Here is a 19,928-nt window from a genome sequence, read left to right on the forward strand (position 1 = left end):
TGGAATGTCTCCTTGAAAAACCATTTGATAAAGAGATAATAGTGACAAGCAAGGCCGCTAGATAGATAAAAGTCATAGTGCTTGCTCCAATCAGGGAACTTTGAGCTATTGCCTCTTATCTTCTTTTAGTGGAAACTTGTGTGTCAGATGATATGGGCAAGCCTGTGCAAAACTATGGAGAAGAGTAGACCTTCTAGAAATTATATACCCTTGTCTGTGTAATGCCTTTACATTACTCAATAGGCTCATTCCTAAATATCTTCAGGATATTAAAATCCCAGTCTATTATTATCAGACTGACTCTTTCTCTTATAATAGTGAGTAGCTAATGATATGCCCCTTGTGATATTTAAAAATAGTGATACAGCTCTCATTAACACATCTATTAGCCCCAGATTTACTCAGTCCTTGTCTAAACTGGGTTTCTGGGCTTTTTAAAATTTATCAGTAACAATCCCTAGACTCTATCTAGAGATGACTTCTTAAACCACCAATAAATGTCTTAGACTATTGGCAAATCAGAAGATGCTTGAAAAATATATGGCAACTAGAAAAAGACCTGTTACAGTAAATAAATAGAAGAAAACACACTTTGAACTAATGCTACTTCTAATAAATTTCTATATTCATGTGGAACTTTGGAGATGAGAGAAGTGACACTAAATATTTTAATTGATACATCTTTATGGTTTTATTGATTTGGATCTTAAAGGACAGATTCTGATACTGGCTTCACGTCATACTTCCTAACACCATTTAAAAAATATGTTACTGCAGGGTGACTTTCACTGATATAAAATGAATTTTAAAATACTAAAGGTATCTAACATCAGTACTAAGCTCTCTACTCCTCTATGGAAATTTCTTTTTCTTCTCCCAACTGTTTACCTGATACTCTTTTGCCCCCTGATTTTGCATTTCTTTTAAGTTGATTTCCTTCACTGATAAACAGATTGAGTTGTGAGATTATGTCCTTTTTATTTTTCACTGGAAGTGAGTAAATCCAGAACGTTATACTTGGTGACATTTATTTCAACTCATCAAGGGAATGCCACCCATGTTTGCTTGGTTTGCTGCACTTCAAATAGGACATTGAGAATGCTTGTGTGTTAGTGTAACCCTGCTATCTCTGTTTCAGAATTAACTGAAAATGTGACATGTGCCTCCCACTTGGAGAGGGAAACTTCTCAACAATTTTTTTTTAGTTAATACGTATTAAGTTCTTAAAAGATGTTTGAGTGAGATGCACTAGTGCCAGGGTAGTTAAGAATCTGTTAGTCATTTTGTTTTAAATTTGTTTGGTGTATATATTTATAATTACCTTGCACAAACTAGGTCTGAGTTAAAATTTGGCATAGAAGTCCATGTAGGGTAGCAAGATAATGCTTCTGTCTAATAAAAAATGTCAGTCTAATGATTAAACCAGTTGAATCCTTCCAGGTTATAGACTTGACTGTCCTTTGGTTAAATATTCTTAACAGAGTCCAGTCAGGTCAGAGAAGGTAGTTGCCCATGGTATGAAACATGATTTCCAAACACCTCAGCAGGACTGTTGGCAGAACTGTTTTCCTTAGAATGAGGTGTGTCATTTTGAATACAATAAGATGCCACCTGTTATATTTAGATGGTGATAGAAAGTGTGCATTAAGTTCTGTCCATGAGAGTAAATAGTAATTAGTGGTAGTAAGGGGTGATTATTTTTGGTTGATAATAATAAAGGTCTTGGATGAATTAGGAAGGAATTGTCGAGGGAATTGCTAAAGGGTTTTATGTGTTTATAGACTCAATGCACATTTGCTGAACACCTTCTGTTTGCTACGTGCTGGGGGTATAGTGATAATCAAGCAGACCTGGTCAGTTTCCTCATGGAACTTAATATCCAGGGGAGGAAATGGGTATTATGTAATCACTCATGTAAATGTAGTCTACAAGGGGTAAGTACTGAGAAGTACTACAGATTGTTACATCAAGGGGGCCCGGACTTTGTTTGATGGTGACTGTAGCTAATTATGAAATAGACTGAATATAGCCCTATGGCTGACCTCCTCCCCTCCCATTCTACACCTTTCTTGCTATATGAATCTTGGATATTGTCTTTTGTCCATCCTATTATCCTATCAAAAAATTGCCAATCTAGAGCTGGGGGATGAAGGATAAGGGTTGTGAGGTGAGGGGAGGGATGATTATACAGGACTCAGGAAGAAGTCACAAAAGTTTGAGTTTTGTGATCCTAACCATTTGGTATTCAGTTTTGTGTGACTTATACCACCGATGTCGTAGATTTACAAACTATTGGGAGTTCTTTTTAAATGTAATATGCAATAAATATATCTATCATCTTATACTGGCATTTACATTCCACATGCATATACATTTATACTGCAATATATACCATTACGTAGTAATAATTATTAAATATTGATATTCAATCCAAAAACTACAAAGACTAGGAAATGGAGGCACCTTTTACTTAGGTCATATCAGGTGCCTGGAAGGAAGTATAATGGAAAGATATGTGAATATGGGGTTAGAAAGCCTGGGTTTAAACCCTTGCTCTGTCACTTATTCTTTGATGCCAATAGTCTCTATTTCTTCTTCTATAAAAGAGAAGTGATCGAACAGTGGCACCAGCCTTCCTTCCATCTATGGTTCTGCGATTCACCCTGGCTTCTCCACTTAGGGGTCCGTATCCGAATGGGTCAGATAGCCCTATTTTCTCCCACTGAGCTGATTTGCAGCCCATTTCAGGAAGGTGGAAAGCTTGGAGAAATGCCATCTTGAGAAAGCAAATACATTATTCATCTTGTCAAACTTTTATAAAATGCATAATTGTTGGCAGAAAGTATTTAAAAATGCCTTTTTTCCTTCCCTGTTGAATAAAAGCCTAATTACTAAATGTGGAATGGGATCTCCAGATTGATGGTGAGGGAATTGGTTTCTCATCCTACTTCCACTTTTAGTATTAAACTAGGATGACGATAGATCAAACAGAATAAAAAACGGTAGGTGATTTTCAAAATTCATGGATCTCACAGATATTCTCTTAGGCCGTGAAACTTGCTTTGGCCTAGAATTCAGTTGCTTATGGTGTTTCTCCCACTTCTTTAATCACTGTTACTTCTGTTGCATTAGTAGGTTAAGACAAACACTCATCTACATGAAAATAATTTATTCATTTCAATAAATTCAGTGAACATTAAGAAAAAAGAATAAGTATTTGAAAGAGAGTATAAAATGTGTTCAGATATACTAGCTGCTTGATTTAGTTTAGGCTTCAGGAATAATGGGAAATCACTAGTAGCAAGTATAGTGCTGCCTGACACTGGTTTGCTCAGGACCTGTGTTCAGGTGAAAACAATGTTACTTCTTTAAGGGCAGAATCAACTTCCCATTTCCTCCTGATCTTCAGTTCAACTCTACAAAAAAACTTAGTAACATCCACTATATAGCAGATCCTGGGATAACCCCCAGGAAAATAATGACATGATCCACATCCTCCAAATTTTTTACAGTCCCATAGGGAAGCAGAACATGGAAATAGAGTGAAACAAGTAAAATGCTACTGTACAGAGTAGAAAAGAAGTTATGTTTAAGAGGAGTTCTGGGAAAGGCTTCTTGGAGTTGGTGATTCACATGCAGAAATTTTAAGAAAATTTCATCAGGTGAACTTGAAGAAAAGGCTGACGGAAAAGAGATAAAGGTGTGAAGTCACAGAAGTGTAAAATAGCCATGTGAGTGTGAGTACTTGGTATTGCTTTGATGATCCTGGGGAAGTGGGGGAAGAGGATTGAAGTCAGAGGAGGGGAAACAAGGCTGTAGTGAAAAGAAAGGAAGAGGCCAGAAAAGGAAGGTCTTAACTGCCATGTGTAGCGCCTTGGGTTTTGTCCTTAGGTGATGGAGATATGGAAGGTTTTTGAGCATGTCGCTTCATGATCAGATTTGCATTTTGTAAGATTATTTGTGGCTGGATTATGGAGAATGGTGTGATGGGAACTGGATTGCATGGTAGCATGGAGACCTAGTTAAAAGGGTAATGCAATAGTTCAAATGAGTGATGAGATAATTTTCTGGTATAAAATCTCCGATTGATTCATAAATACACTGCCACATTTTAAAATGTCAGCAAATTGAAAATATTTTTAGTATTCAGTAGAACTAATTCATTGCTACTTTTATAGTTTAAAATTATTCATGAAATTGATAGCAATGACAAATTGAAAGAGGGTTAATATTTTATTTGTCTGTGGAATTAAACCAGTACACTAACAGAAAAATTTTTCACAGTTATAATTTTGCTATTAATGTGGAATATTACTTTACAAAATGTAAGGTAATGAATTTGTTTTATATGTATATACATATATATATCTAGTTGTTTGTGGAAATTATGCATATTTGAAAACAAGTGAATGATGTCATACTGTCGGTACATGTAGGTATTTGTCGAATTTGCATTTGATACTGATAGTTATAACCAAGACTTTGTGTTAATTCAAGTCATGGCATAAGTGATGGATATTTTTAAGCAGAAAGTTAAATCCCAAATCGAGAAAGAATGAAAATATTTGTCAGGGAAAATTAAATAGCCGTATATGCATATATGACTGTAATTTTAAAAAGAGCATGTGTTAAAAGATCATTGCAAATCATATATTTGGAACAGCACATTTGAAAATAGCTTTAAATTTTCTCACAAACAGTGTGGCATATAAGTCTTCTTACCAGATCTTGGTTTTGGTGCATAAGTCCTCACTTCTTAGTTATCACAGCAGGAAATAAAAGTCAGAGTTGATGAAATTAGAATATCTGTAGCCTTGTGGGGGAATAGAATATTAGAGTGCTACATCTTTTTCAGTATGAACCCAAGATTAAAAAAAAAATGTTGCTATTTAAGTACACAGTAGTATACAAGTTATCATAAATGTTAGGTTGTATGCCCCATAATCAAATGGAATAATGATCAGTTTCTGTTGTATGTTATCTTCAATTCAAATTAATGCTCAGGAATCCAATTTCATGCCTTACTATTGGTCAGACTTTCTTTATTTGCGTATAATATTGTGAATGCCTATAGTTTTAGGATTGCAAGTTTATTGCACTGCATTCAATGTTAGATTATTTATCAGTCTTCAGAGATTACATTGAAGCTTTAGGGGTTAGGATGTATTTGCTATGCATGATTTTTATGACATTTTTTATAATAACTTTTTCATAGGATCTGTTTATCCTTGTCTCTTTTTCCCCCCATGTCATAATAGAGTGTATTATAGTACTTTGAAGAAACTTTTTCAGCAAAATATATTTTTACTACACATTTACCCTTAATAGGTTCTGTTAGGGGAATCAATGACAATATGTTTCAAAGCAGAAATCTTTTCATGCTTGTTTTTTTTTTTTGTTTAATGAGATTTCAGGTATATTTGAACAACTGGGGTTTCCCTGATGACTCATTAAAATAAGTGAGTGGGCTGGAAGGTAATACGAACTTTTCTCAGTACTGCCCTATTTTACTCTGCTGGGTTATTGGCTGCTTTTTAAGTAGAACCTGGGTGTGTTGGAGCTGGTGGTTGGAGGTTCAGAAGGGAAGAGGGGAAAGGGTCAGTTAGGAAATACTAGGTAAACCTCTGATGACCTATTGGGAAATCCTACTCAAATTCTACTTTCCTCAATTTACACCTTTTTGTGTTTAAGCTTTCTATTTTTGCTCTGCCAAGCTCAGCTTTCCAAGTACTGTATATAGGCAAATAGAAAATATATTTTCAGCAATTGATTGAAGTTTAAGGTATCAAGCCATGTGTGGATTAGCCTGTGGAATCAATTTCTCATGTGTGTGGGATTAAAATCGTTAAAACCATCATCACTGAAACCGTACCTTCCTACAACTAGTAGCAGTAAGGTGTCTGTGGAATATATTAATACAACACGTCCTCTAATTTAAAATTATTACTTGGTATTTGGTTGGAAAATTATTTGAATATTATAGGTAACTGCATTGACATCATATATGGGGGCTAATTATGGGTTTCTAATGTGACTTAGCTTTAGTTTTTAAAAATCCACATGAGATATTTATACTTAGCACATCTTTTTCAATAAATCAGTGGCATATGGCAAATTTCCTTTAGCTATACTGTTTAAAAAAAAAACCAGAAAACTGAACTACCACAGCAGTTGTGACTGTTAGAGGAGGTAGACAAAAATGTAGTTCACCTTGAAAATGATCATGGCTCAAGGAATAAAGAAACTGGGTCAACCTTAAAATAAATGCAGGTACGATGACAAAAGTTTTAATATAAATTTAAAAATATTCACAGTTGGTTTCAGACTACTTTTGTTCTTGGTGATCTTATCAATAATGCATTTTTTGTTTTTAATTGAGATGACTCTAATGGCACCTTTTCATTTTGGTCAAAATATTTATATGAAATACTATTGTGATTTTTCACCTTCTATTCCCTTTTAATTGTAAATGTACATTTTTGGAAGGCAGATAATTCTCCAATAGATCATTTTGACCTCTGGTAATCTTAAATAGAACCTGAAGTGGTTTAACATTCCTATGTCCTAGCTATCACTTTGACTCTTTTGATATTGCTAAATTAATGTTTAGCATTTAACCACGTATCATTAAATCATAGTATTGATAATGAATTAAACTTTCATAAGGCTTTAATAGTGTAGCAGGTTCTCATTCATCTGGTGTCACTGGGGAATAAAGAATGCTGAAGAAATGAGGTTTTTTAAAACTGAAGCTTAGTTGTTTAAGCAGAAAAACTTAAAAGCTGATAAAAATTTATCTGAAACATTTTTTATGCTCTTTTAGGGAGTATGAATGGATTGGCCATTTACTCATAAAATATCATTCTAGTGTCATGTAGAAAGGACGTGGGCTTTCTGTTTGGTGTTTATTCTCCAATGTGGGAAGTTTTGTTTGTTTGTTTGTTTCTTCCTTTTAAAATGCCATACCCCTAATTCTAATATACTTACTCCGTTTAATTGTTTCAGGGCTTAAGGTCTGTGGTGGTACATGCGCTAATGCCTTAACAGATTCATAAATTCAGGCACCTATGTAAGACATTTGGCTGCATGTAGGCTCACCCAGCATCTTTTGGCAAACACCTGGCCGCAGCTTCCTGCCATGGAGGAGACCCTGGAGTGAGGACTTTCAGTGTTGAGGCCCTGTTAATGCTGCTCCAAACCACTCACTCTCCAGTAGCCATTGCTAGTGGTGCAAAATGTCTGTATTTACCTGGAGTGCTCATGAGCATCTATTATGTCGGGTGACCATCTTCAGTTTTCTGGGATTACTGCTAAAATGGGCAAATGGTGTACTCCCTTTATCTTTTAGGAAATTCCAGCGTAACAGCAAAAATCCTTTTTAGCACAGTGTCTTTTTTTTTTTTAACCCTGACTCCTGCTCATATATTTCCAGCAGTGTTTTCTAAAACAAAGCTCAATCAAGCACAGTGAAAGTATTTGAGCAGTTCTTTAATGTGCTGTAATGACATTTGGTTTGAATCTTATATTTAAAAATCAGGTTCCCCTCTTTTGCTTGCACCTAGTGGGAATCATCTTTCTTCCAGGTTGTGCTTAAAGAAGACTATAGGGGAAGAACATAATTTCTTCTTGCTGCAAAATTTGCAGTAGAAGTAAATGGGGGAACTGCCAGGATATGTCTGTCTCCACCAAACAAGCAGAACAAATTTCCATGAATCAAAGCCACTAAGTATAGTTTTCAGAGATGGTAGGACATAGTTACTTTCCCTAGAAAAATACCCCAAATGCAGGCACACCCGTTGGCCACTAGAAGAATGCTCAAGTAAAGGCTAGTTCAAACCTGTACATTTCACTCTTCTTACTGAGCTATTAAAGGGGTGGAAATCTACTATAACTATAATCTTTTTTCCGCTTTTCTATTTTTCAACCTCCCACACGCTTGGTGTTCAGTTCTGCTTAGTGAGTGTCTTGAATCTACAGCAGCACCTACACGTACTGCCTCCACTGTGGCTGATAGCTTGTAGATAACTCATGATTCAGACCCATAAGAAACATCTGTTAACTTAGGGCATGGTACATGCTCTAGATTAATCATGGAAAAGGGCAGAGTAATGAAGAATCAGAAAGCTTGTTTTTTTCCAAATATTAATGCTGCTTTCTTTGAGGTTATATATGAGTGGAATATTCTCTAGAGTGGTTTATATCACATTCCATCACTTGGGGAAATATCTCAGGTCATTTTTATAAGAACCTTTTAGAGACCTTTTAAGCATATGCACAGCATATACACCTTAGTGTGGTTAGGTCAGAGGAAATAAAGCAAGATAGCAGATATCTGTCATGTGATGCAGTAAGCAAATTAGTGTTAAACTGCTTTTATTTTTTCTTGAAACCTTTGATATAATTTTCAAAATTGCCTTTCACTAGTTTCTCATTTGCTTTCTAGAAGTTTCCTTCATTTGCAGGGTTACTGGCTACCATTTTGTTAAACCTGGAGGCTGTTTGTTAACTTACTGAATACAGCATTATAAAGTTGAAGTCACCAGCCAGCCTGAAAAAATCGAGCTGCATAGCGCAGTCTCTGACCTTACTTCTTGCCCACAAAATCTGCAGTACTCTCAAATTTGTATTTGAAATACAAGCTGCTGATGAGGAATGGGTAACACCCACTGCCTTTCAAATGCATGTGTATATCTACTTTTCCCACCTTTCCTTGGTGAAGAGGGAGCTGTGATTGAAAAGAACTGATTTTAAAATGCTGGAGGATTCTATCTTTACTCCTTAAGTAAGGTGGTTTATCCTAATAATGGGAGGGGCAAAATACCTTATTTCTGTTTGTCAGCTGCTATGCTTCAATTTTATCTTCACAGCACACCTCTGAGGTTAGTACTGTTATCCCCATTTTAGAGAAGGTGAGACTAAGTCCTACAATGTTAGGTAACTTGTCCAAGGTCCTACAGCTAGGACATGACAGAGCTGAGCTTCAAACCTGTATCTCCCTGACCCCAGGACTCACACCTTTTCCACCCAAGGAGCACTGCTTCCTATTTTACAGATAAGTGAAATATGTGTTTGTATCTTTTCCCCAAAAATGCTCATTGGAAGATTTAAGACATCAAGAAATAAGCATTTTTCACTTCAGTCATTTCTTGGAGAACCATTTGAGACGTTTTGCTTTGAAAGGCAATTTAAGCAGGCATTGCTTTGACTGAGCAAGGTAAAGCACAGTTTTCTTAGTTAGGAGCATCACTGAGTTTTTGAGACTAATAATTTTGTGGAACACCATTATTAAGGAAAGCAATATGCTTGCTTAATGAGTGGTGTTTACTTAAGTCATAAAGGAGAATTCAAACATCTGGAATATTTTTAAACAATGTAGTTGTTATGTACCAAGTGATATTTCTTCTTTACTTCTTACAGGAAATAGCATATAATTTGAAATATATAAAAGTTTTTACATTCATACCTATGTTTTTATCTCACTGAGCACTTTAACAAAAGTGATGTTATTAAAGTAAAAAGTTGCTTGACAGCCAATTCTCTGTGGTGAAAATTTTACCACATCTTTAATAGTAATGTTACTTTATCGCTCCTAATGCATTTGTTGTTTAAAGTAAGGTTGTAGAAACTTTGCTGGTTCACAAGCATATAGCTTTACCCTACTTTTTCGGTCTTCCTTTGGGGGTGGGATATTGACAATACTGGGGAAGCGGTCAAGCGTCTCAAGAAATTGTATCCTAAAGATTTTTAACACTAGAGAATTGAGATTTGAATATGAGTGTGCTGTCTTCTAAATATGGATTCGCTGGAGGCATTGGTAGCTGATGAATTTAAAGATGGATTAATATGAGAGTTCCAGAATCAGAGAATTCCTGAACTGGAGAGGCCCATACAAATGAAGGGCTCTTGGAGTGGAAGTGTTAGTTAGGACATGAGTTCAGTGACTGTCCAAGTCTAGATAGAGCTCTGGGCCAAGCCAGTGCTGAGGTTACTGAGTCAGGGTCACAGCCGTTCCAGCCAGGAAGTGAGTGATCACAGCAGGAGAGAACTTTAAACTTCCTGGGTAGGAGAAGAAACTGAGTCATTGTGGAAGTAATCTTAAGACATGAAGAAAACAGAAATCAGAAAAATAAAGCATCTTAATTTCCTCTTATTAACATGAATGGTATAAAAATATTGATTCCAAAGTACAAACCTCAAGTGTTATATACTGTTTAAAAAAGCGGGACAAGCCTATTTAAAAAAAGTAATTTGTAAACGACTTTATTTGCTTTCTGGGTATAATATTTTAACATATTTATTTGAAAATATTTATACAAAATTTTTTTTGCTTAATATCTAGAATCTGTGAAGATTTGAAAGGGCCCATGAGTATTCTCATCATTGAGGCATTCTATGGTGGATCCCATAAACAGCTGGTGGATCTGCTTCAAGAAGAGTTAGAATACTGTGTCCTTTATACCCTTCCTGCAAAGAAATGGCACTGGAGAGCACGGACGTCGGCTTTGTACTTCTCTCAGAATATTCCCGCCAGTGAGCATTACAGGTAATTAGAGCCCAGGCTGCGTCTCCAGCCTGTTTTAAATGTACTTGTTCTAAGGAGGTTGCTTCCCTGTTGGCCTCTGTGAGATTTCCTCCAACTATGGAATTGGTCAGAATGACTACAGTGGCTATTACTTTAGTGACAGCAGAGCAGCCGAGTACATTTATACTCTGAGGACACCTGGTCGGTAGGAAAGTGGCTTCATTTAGAGCCTGCATGGCTTTTCTCATTTGTCTTGTGCTTTTATCACATGCACGTGTGGGTGTATGATGACATTTTTTGGCCTGAGATGAGAGTTGATCTTGTGCACATTTGTTTTTTGCTTCCATAACCTCCCATGCCTCTTTTAGTGAGTATGCTGTTTTAGGGTGTCTGCTCTGTACTAGGAGCTAATGTTGGAAAGATGGATATGGCCAAGGCCTGTGCCCTTACAGACTTTAAAGACTATTCAGAGATGAGTAGTTTTTAAAGTGTCATGAGAGTATGAAAAGGGGAGAAGTTGATATTGACTGTGACAAATTGGAGATCGCTTTGTAGAGTTGGTCAACTTTGCTTTGTCTGGAAGGATGAATAGATTTTGGGGACACAGGCCTCAGTTTTGAATTTTGAATTGTTCGGAAGTGGGAACTAGGGGGACCTATTAGAAGGGCTTACGAGACACACTGAAAAGATGGATGGGAAATACTGATTCCATTTTAAGGAAACAGTAGAATGGAATCCTCCTGAATATCCTTACTGCCATATGTCTCCTGATGGTTAAATAGTGGAAGATTATCCTACTGTGGTTTACATATCCGATGTTCTTACCATTTTGGGCCCTTCTGTGTAGGACTGCATTGGTGGTGGCAGGAGTTGGGAGGGCCAGACTGAGAATGAATGGCGTTCGAGCAGCTAGGTTGTTAGAGAAAGGGCACGTTGCAAGCTGCGGTGCTCACCTTGGCGTCAGCAGCCATATCCATCTGCTGCTGCTTGTAAGGTGGGGCAGAGACAAGGGAGAGAGCAGCTTGAGATTTAAATGTAGGTTGCTGTTCTTAGTAGTAATTTGGGGGATTCAGAAAATAACCCATTTGGTGTCTAAACACCATGCATCGCCTCTGAGAATTCAGATTGTCAGATGGAACAGCAGTGAGCACTCAAGTCATGTTGCTTGGGATTATAAAGGTAAAAGCTGTTTGGGGGCATATTGAGAATTTTGTATTTTTCTAATCTAAAGTGTATTTTTCCTTACATAATTTAATGTTTTATATTCTGATAATCACCAAGTGAATATTGTGGATTCACCAGTAGTATTAGAAATTTCAGTGCATGTATCAATATAAAAGTTTTCAAGGCAATGACAAGTGAGTCGTTGCCTTGAAACAGTGCTAAACAGGATTTTAGCACTGTTGCTGTGCTAAAATTGATTGTTTATAGTTGCTTTCACATCTCATTTAATTGTGTTTTCTCAGCACCAATTGCATTATATTACTTAAGGTCAAGTAATCCAGTTGGCTTTATGGCACATTTTCATTTAACATTACCATTTGATATAATACATTCATACATACCAAATGATATAATACATTTCTACAATGATTTGAGCATTGAAACAAACCATTTCTGTATCTGCTGTTAGATTTCATTTTGATTACGCAGTGTTTTGGAATGGAATTTTTGTATCACAAATATATGTGTGTGGATAGCATGCAAACAAACACTTCTGTGCACGTGGCTTCCCCACTCCCTTTGAGGTCTGAAGCATTTGAGGTAAAACATCACGTTGCTTTTTGAAGCAGTCTTATTTGGGAGGTAGATTTCTGAAAGATGGTGTCATAAAATATAAAGTTTTACTCTCTGATAGCCATAACCTCCAGGCCCTAACAGTGGTATCTGTGATCTTTCAAACTCAGCCATTTAAGCTGCAGTTAATGGTACTTATTAATCTAATCAGACTTCACTAAAACATATACCTCACCAGTCTAACTTACAGTTATATTTGACTAACGATAACTTATCTACTCTTTACCAAATAACCTTTCTGAATACTTTTAGAAAAAACAGCAGCAGCTTGAAAACTTATATATGAAGTTAAAAAATATGCTCACTCAACCCTAGATAGAAGTTCAAGAATGACGTTTTGTTACACCAGATAAATCTGATCTCTGTGGAGACTTTTAAAGATATGAAAAGTTCTTGATTTCTATTTACTTACTCTGTTTGTACATTTGTTAAATGAAATCACCAAAATTCATAAAGATAAAATGATTAAGCACCAATATTGCATACTATGCAAAAACTACTCTGAACTAGTAGGAATGTGTCTGATAAGAAAGACCTTGAATGTAGGTACACAGGTTATTTTTTTTCAACATCTGTACACATAGTCATTGTTTTTATAAGCTCGTTATCTGGGTAATATTTTATTACTAAAAGAATAAATGCTCCAGCCTAATTAATCAGCTTGATTCTGCTTTATCTTGACAGTGAAAAGAATACATCATGATTCACATTTAGAGCTGTTTAATTTTTTATTATAGATTACAAAAGCTCCACAATTTTTTTTTTCTCAAAAGTAGTTTGGTAAATATTAGGCTTTATTAAAGCCTTGCCTTCTGGAAACTTCACAAAATGCAGAAAAATGTTTCTGAGGATGGGCCTCAAATTTCATGTTCTGAAATGTATGAGTCATTTGTCCCAGCATCAAGCATTTCTACTTTCTTAAAATATACCTAGAGTAGGCATCAAAGATATTTCGTTCTTTTTTCTTTCTGCAGTATCTTCACTGAACTGAAAGAATCACTCTTACTTAAAATCATGTTTTTCACTCTCAGATGCTTACAGTTATATTTTCATTCCATCTGAGGCATTGTGGCAGATACTGATCATTGTGCACCTAACAGCCCTCCTTCCTTGTTAACAGAATTAGTTTTCTTTGGCGTGGCTAAGTACCCAGCCCCTGGGAGTGAAGCTTGATGGACTTAAGTTGGTCATGATGATTGCGTTCTCTGACAGATTTTCCCAGTTTTCCTCAAAGCTAGTGCTGGATTCTGGCAAATTCAGTTTAAGTAGATGACTTCTGGGGGTTCTTCCAACTAAGTTTTTTTAAATTTTTTAATTTCGTGTTTTTACTTATAAAAAGAGAGAGCCATCTCCCCTTCTCTGCATTTGACTGTGGTTATGATGTCTACAACTAGCAGATGACAAGATGAGGACAAAACACCTGAGCTGCCATAAATGGCTGATGAAAGGCTGGAATGCTATAGCTGCCTAGTACCCTGAAAACCCTCTGTCCCTAAAACATCTAGCTATGTTTTGTAAAACGTAATAAATTTCGTTTTAAGTTCATAGCCGAGCAGAGTAAGAGACGATCTGGAGAGGGATTTGGAAATTAGAGTGGTCACCTTGCTTTGAAGCTGTGGCTGCGTAGTTTTCATAAAGGGGACTGGTTAACTGAGTTATGTTACGTTCTTGAAATGAAATACTGTGCAGCATTAACCTGAATTAGGAAGCTTTCTGTGTCCTCTTATTGGAATCTCTCCAAGACAAGTGACCAAAAGTAAGGTGCCAGAGTGTTATTAGTGCTATCTTTGGCGCCAAGAAAGGAGGTTACAAGAACGAAACAATGGAAGAGTGCATTGGAAATGAATGAAGATACTTGCCTGGGGATTAGTGTAGCAGAGGTTGTTGGTGCCCCACCCATATCCCTCCCACCTTTCTCTTGTTGTGTGCCCTGGCCAGCTTCCTGCTGTCAGTCTCTGCAGCCCTTTGCCCCGGGGAGTAGCTGCTCTGCCAGTGCAGGCAGCAGGCCCCAGTAGCCCTCTGCCAGTGATCTTCGCCCCTCAGATGAAATCATTGTGAAGTGTGAACAGGAGAGAAATCATTAACAAAGATTCCTCAAAAACCCTGTAAGTCAGGAAATAAAAGCATAATTCTAAATAATTCATGGGTCACAGAAGAAATTATAACGGACACTAAAAAATAGAACTGAGTCATAGTGAACATACTGCGTATCACAATGTGGGTCGCATCTAAATGGACAGTCGCAGCCACATCATCTTTTTTTTTTTTAAAGGTCAAAGATATATTGACTCCTGGTATAGGCTTTTCAATTCTGTAATGGTTGTTTTTTTTTAAATTAATTAATTAATTAATTAATTTTTGGCTGTGTTGGGTCTTCGTTTCTGTGTGAGGGCTTTCTCTAGTTGCGGCGAGCGGGGGCCACTCTTTTTTTTTTTTAATATTTATTTATTTATTTATGGTTGTGTTGGGTCTTCGTTTCTGTGCGAGGGCTTTCTCCAGTTGCGGCAAGCGGGGGCCACTCTTCATCGTGGTGCGCGGGCCTCTCACCATCGCGGCCTCTCGTTGCGGAGCACAGGCTCCAGACGCGCAGGCTCAGTAATTGTGGCTCACGGGCCCAGTTGCTCCGCGGCATGTGGGATCTTCCCAGACCAGGGCTCGAACCCGTGTCCCCTGCATTGGCAGGCAGATTCTCAACCACTGTGCCACCAGGGAAACCCCCCACATCATCTTTAATAAATTTATTTTTATTATTATTTTTTTAAATTGTGATATGCAGTGCCTTCTAAAGCTTGTGGCCCAGGGCAGGGCTCCTCTTACTTTAATCTAGGAGTAGTACTGGGAAGGAAACAATAAAAAGAGTAAAAAATAGTGAAATTGAAAGTATATATATATATAAAATGGAGATGAACAAACTAAAATTAGTGATTTTGAAATAATAAAACAGATATAAATCCCGGCATGCTTTATTTATTTTTTTAAGGCACAATTCATGTTTGGAGTGAAAAAAATATAACCACAGATATGACACAAATCAATAAAAAGGAGGAAATACTGTTAATAATTTTATGTTAATACATTTGCAAACTTAGACAATATGGATAATTTCTTAGAAAAACATAACTTCTAACACCTCACTCAAAATGAAATAGAAAATCTGAATGGAACTATAATCATTAAAGTTGTTGTTACATTAACTAAAAATCTCGCCATTAATAGACACAGGCTGGGTCCTCGTGCAGGTTGGTTTACACCAGTGCTTCTCTGTCTCTTTCCAGACTTGTGTTACATGAGATCAAGTGTCTAGTTTTTTAGGTTTTCTGTTTCTTGTAGCCATACTAGTCCTAATTGGTGTTGATTATCATTATGATATCTCCCTTCCCTACTCCCAACCCCTGACCTTTTTTTTTTTTTTTTAAATGTCTAAGGAGGGGCAAGGAAAGCAAATAGTTGGATAGAAAATAAATTGAATGAAAGTTCAGTTGGGTCAAGTAATGTATAAAGTGAAATTCAAGCTTAAGGTGATATTTGATTGTAGATAATTCTATTTTGATTTGCCATCTTCTTAAATGGTACCTTGACTGTGTCTTTTCATTAAGCAGATTCTCTTTCAGGGAAGCTGTGATTGATTGATTGATTGATTGATTTTTGTTCTTAATTGAACTATTTGCTGTGAAACATTGAACATACCTTTCTATGGGAGAGTGAACATTTTTAACTGATATGAACTACCTATGTATCTTTGATGTTTTTAGCTAGCCTTTGTGAATAAAGATATGGCTAAACTAGTGAATATAGGTAAATTAATAAGGAAGGTGGTGGTTTCTCGAACAATTCTTTTATAAATTAATAATTCAGTTACTTTGCTTGGCAATTATATCTTGTTTTGAATTGTTACCTCTTGTTAAAAATATAACTTTCTGAATAATATAATAATACTTTAGTAATAAAACATCATTTTATTAAAATATACCTTTCTGAATAATTTAATACCATCTTAATCATGAAGACACCTTTATATTAGTGTGCATCATAGTTTGGAATATAAATGATTACTTGTTAAGAATTTGTAGGTAAGTGAAGTATTGTTAGGCATACAAAGGGCAGTCATTTTGCATCTCTATAACCAAGGTAAGATTTGATGGATTTAAGTAATAGTAATAATAGCTAACATATTGAATATTTACCATGTAGTAGACATTCTACAGTCCTGGAAGCTAGATATTGTCTTCCTGGTTTAGCAGAGGTAGAATCTCAGGCTTAGAGTCAGGTTACTTGCACTGGGTTACACAGCTCGTTAGTGGTAGATACGTGATTTGAGCTCAAGTCTGGCCACTTGCAAAGGCCATACACTGTTCGTTCTTTTTAAGCCCATGCTCTTAACCATTATGCTATCTCATTAGCTTGCTGAAGTAGGTTAATTAAGTAAATTAAGCCTGAGTACCTCTTGATGAAAAAATATATTACTAGATTTCTCTATTAGAAGTGGATGGTGGTGCCTCTTGGGGTCTTGAGAAGGGATATAGTTCTTGAAACTTATGGGAGGCTGATGTCTGGGAACCAAGAGTCTTTCTAGGTTTGTGAATGTGATTTTTTCATTTTTTCTTAGCACATTTCTCTTTAGCTTTTAGCGATAGAAGTCACATGTCATTTGAATTTTCCTCTTGAGGTTTTTCTTTAAATCCAAATAAAATGCTACATGTGATGCTTTTTTAAAATCATCGGGTAAACTCATGAATGGAAATAACATTCTTGTTTGGGGTGCTCAATACCTGCCATTCCCAAATTATCCTCAAACTGCTATACTGTGAAGTTCTCTACTTGGTTTATGAACTTGGCTAGAGACAGCATTCCAGTACTGCCCAGCTCACTGCCCTTATATCATTACCAGTTGCGTACACTTCTTGGGGTTTGGATGATGTACTGACACTGCGTAAATAATATTGTCATTAGGTGCGATGCAGCATCCCATAGTCTGACCCATATGTGACTCTTCCATTTATGAGAACTGGCCAAAAGTTTCCTTGTCACCGTTGCCCAGCCGGCCAGCTTCCCTATCCTATACTGCCTAATTGTGGGATTCTCTCTTGGTTTGTTTTTCTCCTGATCTGCTCTTGTGTCTAGGCAGTGCACACAGAAGCTTTCCAGTATTTATACAGTGCTTAGGGCTTTGTTCACAATATTACATCTCAGTGAACTCTCCTCTGATTGACAGTATAAAACCATCTGGACTTTTATGTTGAAAATGTAGCTGACCCCAACGCCACAGAAATAGTATAATACTTCACACCAAATAACTAACCATTCAGTCGGTCTCTGTTTCTCTGTCTCTCTCTGCCTGTCTCTCTTTCCTCTCAGTCTCTTCTCTCTCGTATACAAAGACATGCACATGCACATGAATGACTAACTTTTAAATTACTCTAACACATCCTTCATTGCAAAACTGGAAACTGTCTCACAAGCATCCTAAAGGAGGGTTTCCAGACTTTATCTTTTCCACTTTTTTTTTTTTTTTTTGACGTTTGTAGCACAATTTACTCAACATAGCTTCATTACAAGTACCCAGGAAACATATACCAAGACAGACCATATCGTGGGCCAGAAAGCAAATTCAATACATTATATCTTTTCCACTTTTCTTTGTGTTTCTTTTTCAGTGCTGTCAAGAAGTATTCCAGTAGCAAGAAAAAAATTTTTTTCATGTTATGGAGTTTGTAGTTTATTCTCACCATCAACTGCTAATTCAAAAGTGTTTGTATAGTTAGTAGCAAGCCCTGTGAACCCACTGCTTGCAAGGAGCTAATAAGCACAACAGTGGAACTTCAAGTGCATGTTTTTAATATTCCGTCTAGCATATTTTAAAAATAAAATAAAATTTCACATTTAAGATTCTATACAGCCCCCAGGTAACAGTGCATCAGGATATAAGATATTATTTTAAACAGACTCTGTACCTTAAAGACCTATAGGATAAATCTCCCATATATTTAACCTTTGAAATTTGACAACTGTATTTTAAAAGACAAACTGGATGTTTATCACACTTTTACAGAGGAGAGAAAATCATTATTTTTAATGAAGGAAATGGAAAGAGCAAAAAAAACCCAAACACCCTTAAATGGATGCAGAATCATACTATTGTATAAAAATGCTTTGGCTGTAGAGTAAGGACCTTCATAATTTTGCTTTTAGAAGTCACATGCTTATTTTTCACATAACAATTGAAACTGTGAGTCTGATCTTAGAGTGCTTCTAATCTAGTTGTTTTTAGGTATTTTCATTGCACTTCCACTCCCAACATTTGTTTGTTTATTTGAGAAAGTGTTTCTGCTTTTATTAAGGTCTTAGTCAATGAAATATGTTTGCTTTGGGAGCTGTGTAGGGTGTGCACAGGTCTGAGTGTCTGACATCCTGTATTCAGGGCTTCTAAAGCTGTGGTGCAGATACTCTGGGTACCCTTCCCTTCTCTTAAGCCTCCCCTCTTAGGGAAGCTTTCACGCTCGCCTATTTCCTTGGGATCAGATTTGGCCTCCTAGCCATCTTTGGACACACTGTCCTGTTTATTAAATGGCCAATTCTTGTTCATCTCTTCTTTGTTTATACTCTGTGGTTCTTTCACATGATGGACCTGCTGGCCTCCTGACCGGCCAGCCCACAAAGATAACTGCAGGCGGAAGGCAGGAGCTGAATCAGGTCTTGTGCTTACAACAGAGCATACATGTCCCTTTTATTCTTCTGTCTTTCTGAAGAACATAATCCTATACTTTAGTAAATTTTTTCCTGTAAACAGTCTTTCCTGTGTTTCTCTTTGTTCACCATCTCATGCTGATCATCAAAATTTAACACTCCCTTTTGAGGAGAAATTCCTGGTGATTGAATACATGTAGTTGAGAGAGGGCTGGAGGGTGGGATGGTTTGACCAAACGGCCCCCAGACTAGTTGTCTTTTGCTTCTTTTCTAAGCTTGTTTCCGTTTTTTCCCCTTCATCAGCATGTATCAAGAACTTTCATGTCCAGAGCCAGTGCCTATGCTAGCACTGGTGATGTAAAGGCAGACGTGACAAACGTGGACGTCCAGTGCTGACACTCAGTAAGCATTTAGTAAACTCTGTTGATTGAAAGACAATTTAATGCCTGTATATCCAATTGTTATACTAGTAATTTGGATTAAATAATCCCTGATTAAAAACCATCAGTGACTTCACCTTGCCTACGTAAAAATCCAGATTACACCTAGGGCTCATGGGGCCCCGCCTACCTCTGCAACCTCACCTCTGATCCCTGGCGTCTCACTAGTCTGCTGTAGCAGCGGCACTGGCCTTGTTCACTTACTCTGAAATGTCAAGCTCTTTCCTGCCTCAGGTGCTGCTGCTCCTTGCTGCTCCTTCAGCTGGTAACACTAACTCATGTCCCCTCCCCACACCTTTGCTTTACTTCTTCCCATCCTTCACCTTCTCAGAGAGGCCTTCCCTGATCAGCCTATCTAAAACAAGCCCTCGATTTCAGCATCCTAAATTAATGTATATTAGTTACATTGCATATAATTTGTAATTACTTTATTTGTTTGATTTTTTTTTCTTTTTTCATTATTCTGTAAGTTCCGTGATGACAAG

The 19,928-nt window shown here is 36.8% G+C and overlaps 1 protein-coding gene across 18 annotated transcripts in view; it reads left to right on the forward strand.

Moving 5' to 3' along the window:
• The window catches only part of GTDC1 (glycosyltransferase like domain containing 1), a 384,238-nt gene that overhangs the window by 16,430 nt on the left and 347,880 nt on the right, over nucleotides 1–19,928 (forward strand). For all 18 annotated transcript variants that reach the window (XR_014245700.1, XR_014245701.1, XR_014245702.1 and 15 more), the window contains exon 4: nucleotides 10,340–10,543. Coding sequence is in view for 13 of the 18 variants with exons in the window: in XM_082395817.1 (XP_082251943.1) it covers nucleotides 10,365–10,543 (179 nt within the window). In the remaining 5 variants the exon portion in view is untranslated. The remainder of the gene's footprint in view (nucleotides 1–10,339; nucleotides 10,544–19,928) is intronic.

This window comes from Balaenoptera borealis (genome assembly GCF_965194805.1).
Source record: "Balaenoptera borealis genome assembly, chromosome: 6".
NCBI classification, from domain to species: Eukaryota; Metazoa; Chordata; class Mammalia; order Artiodactyla; family Balaenopteridae; genus Balaenoptera; species Balaenoptera borealis.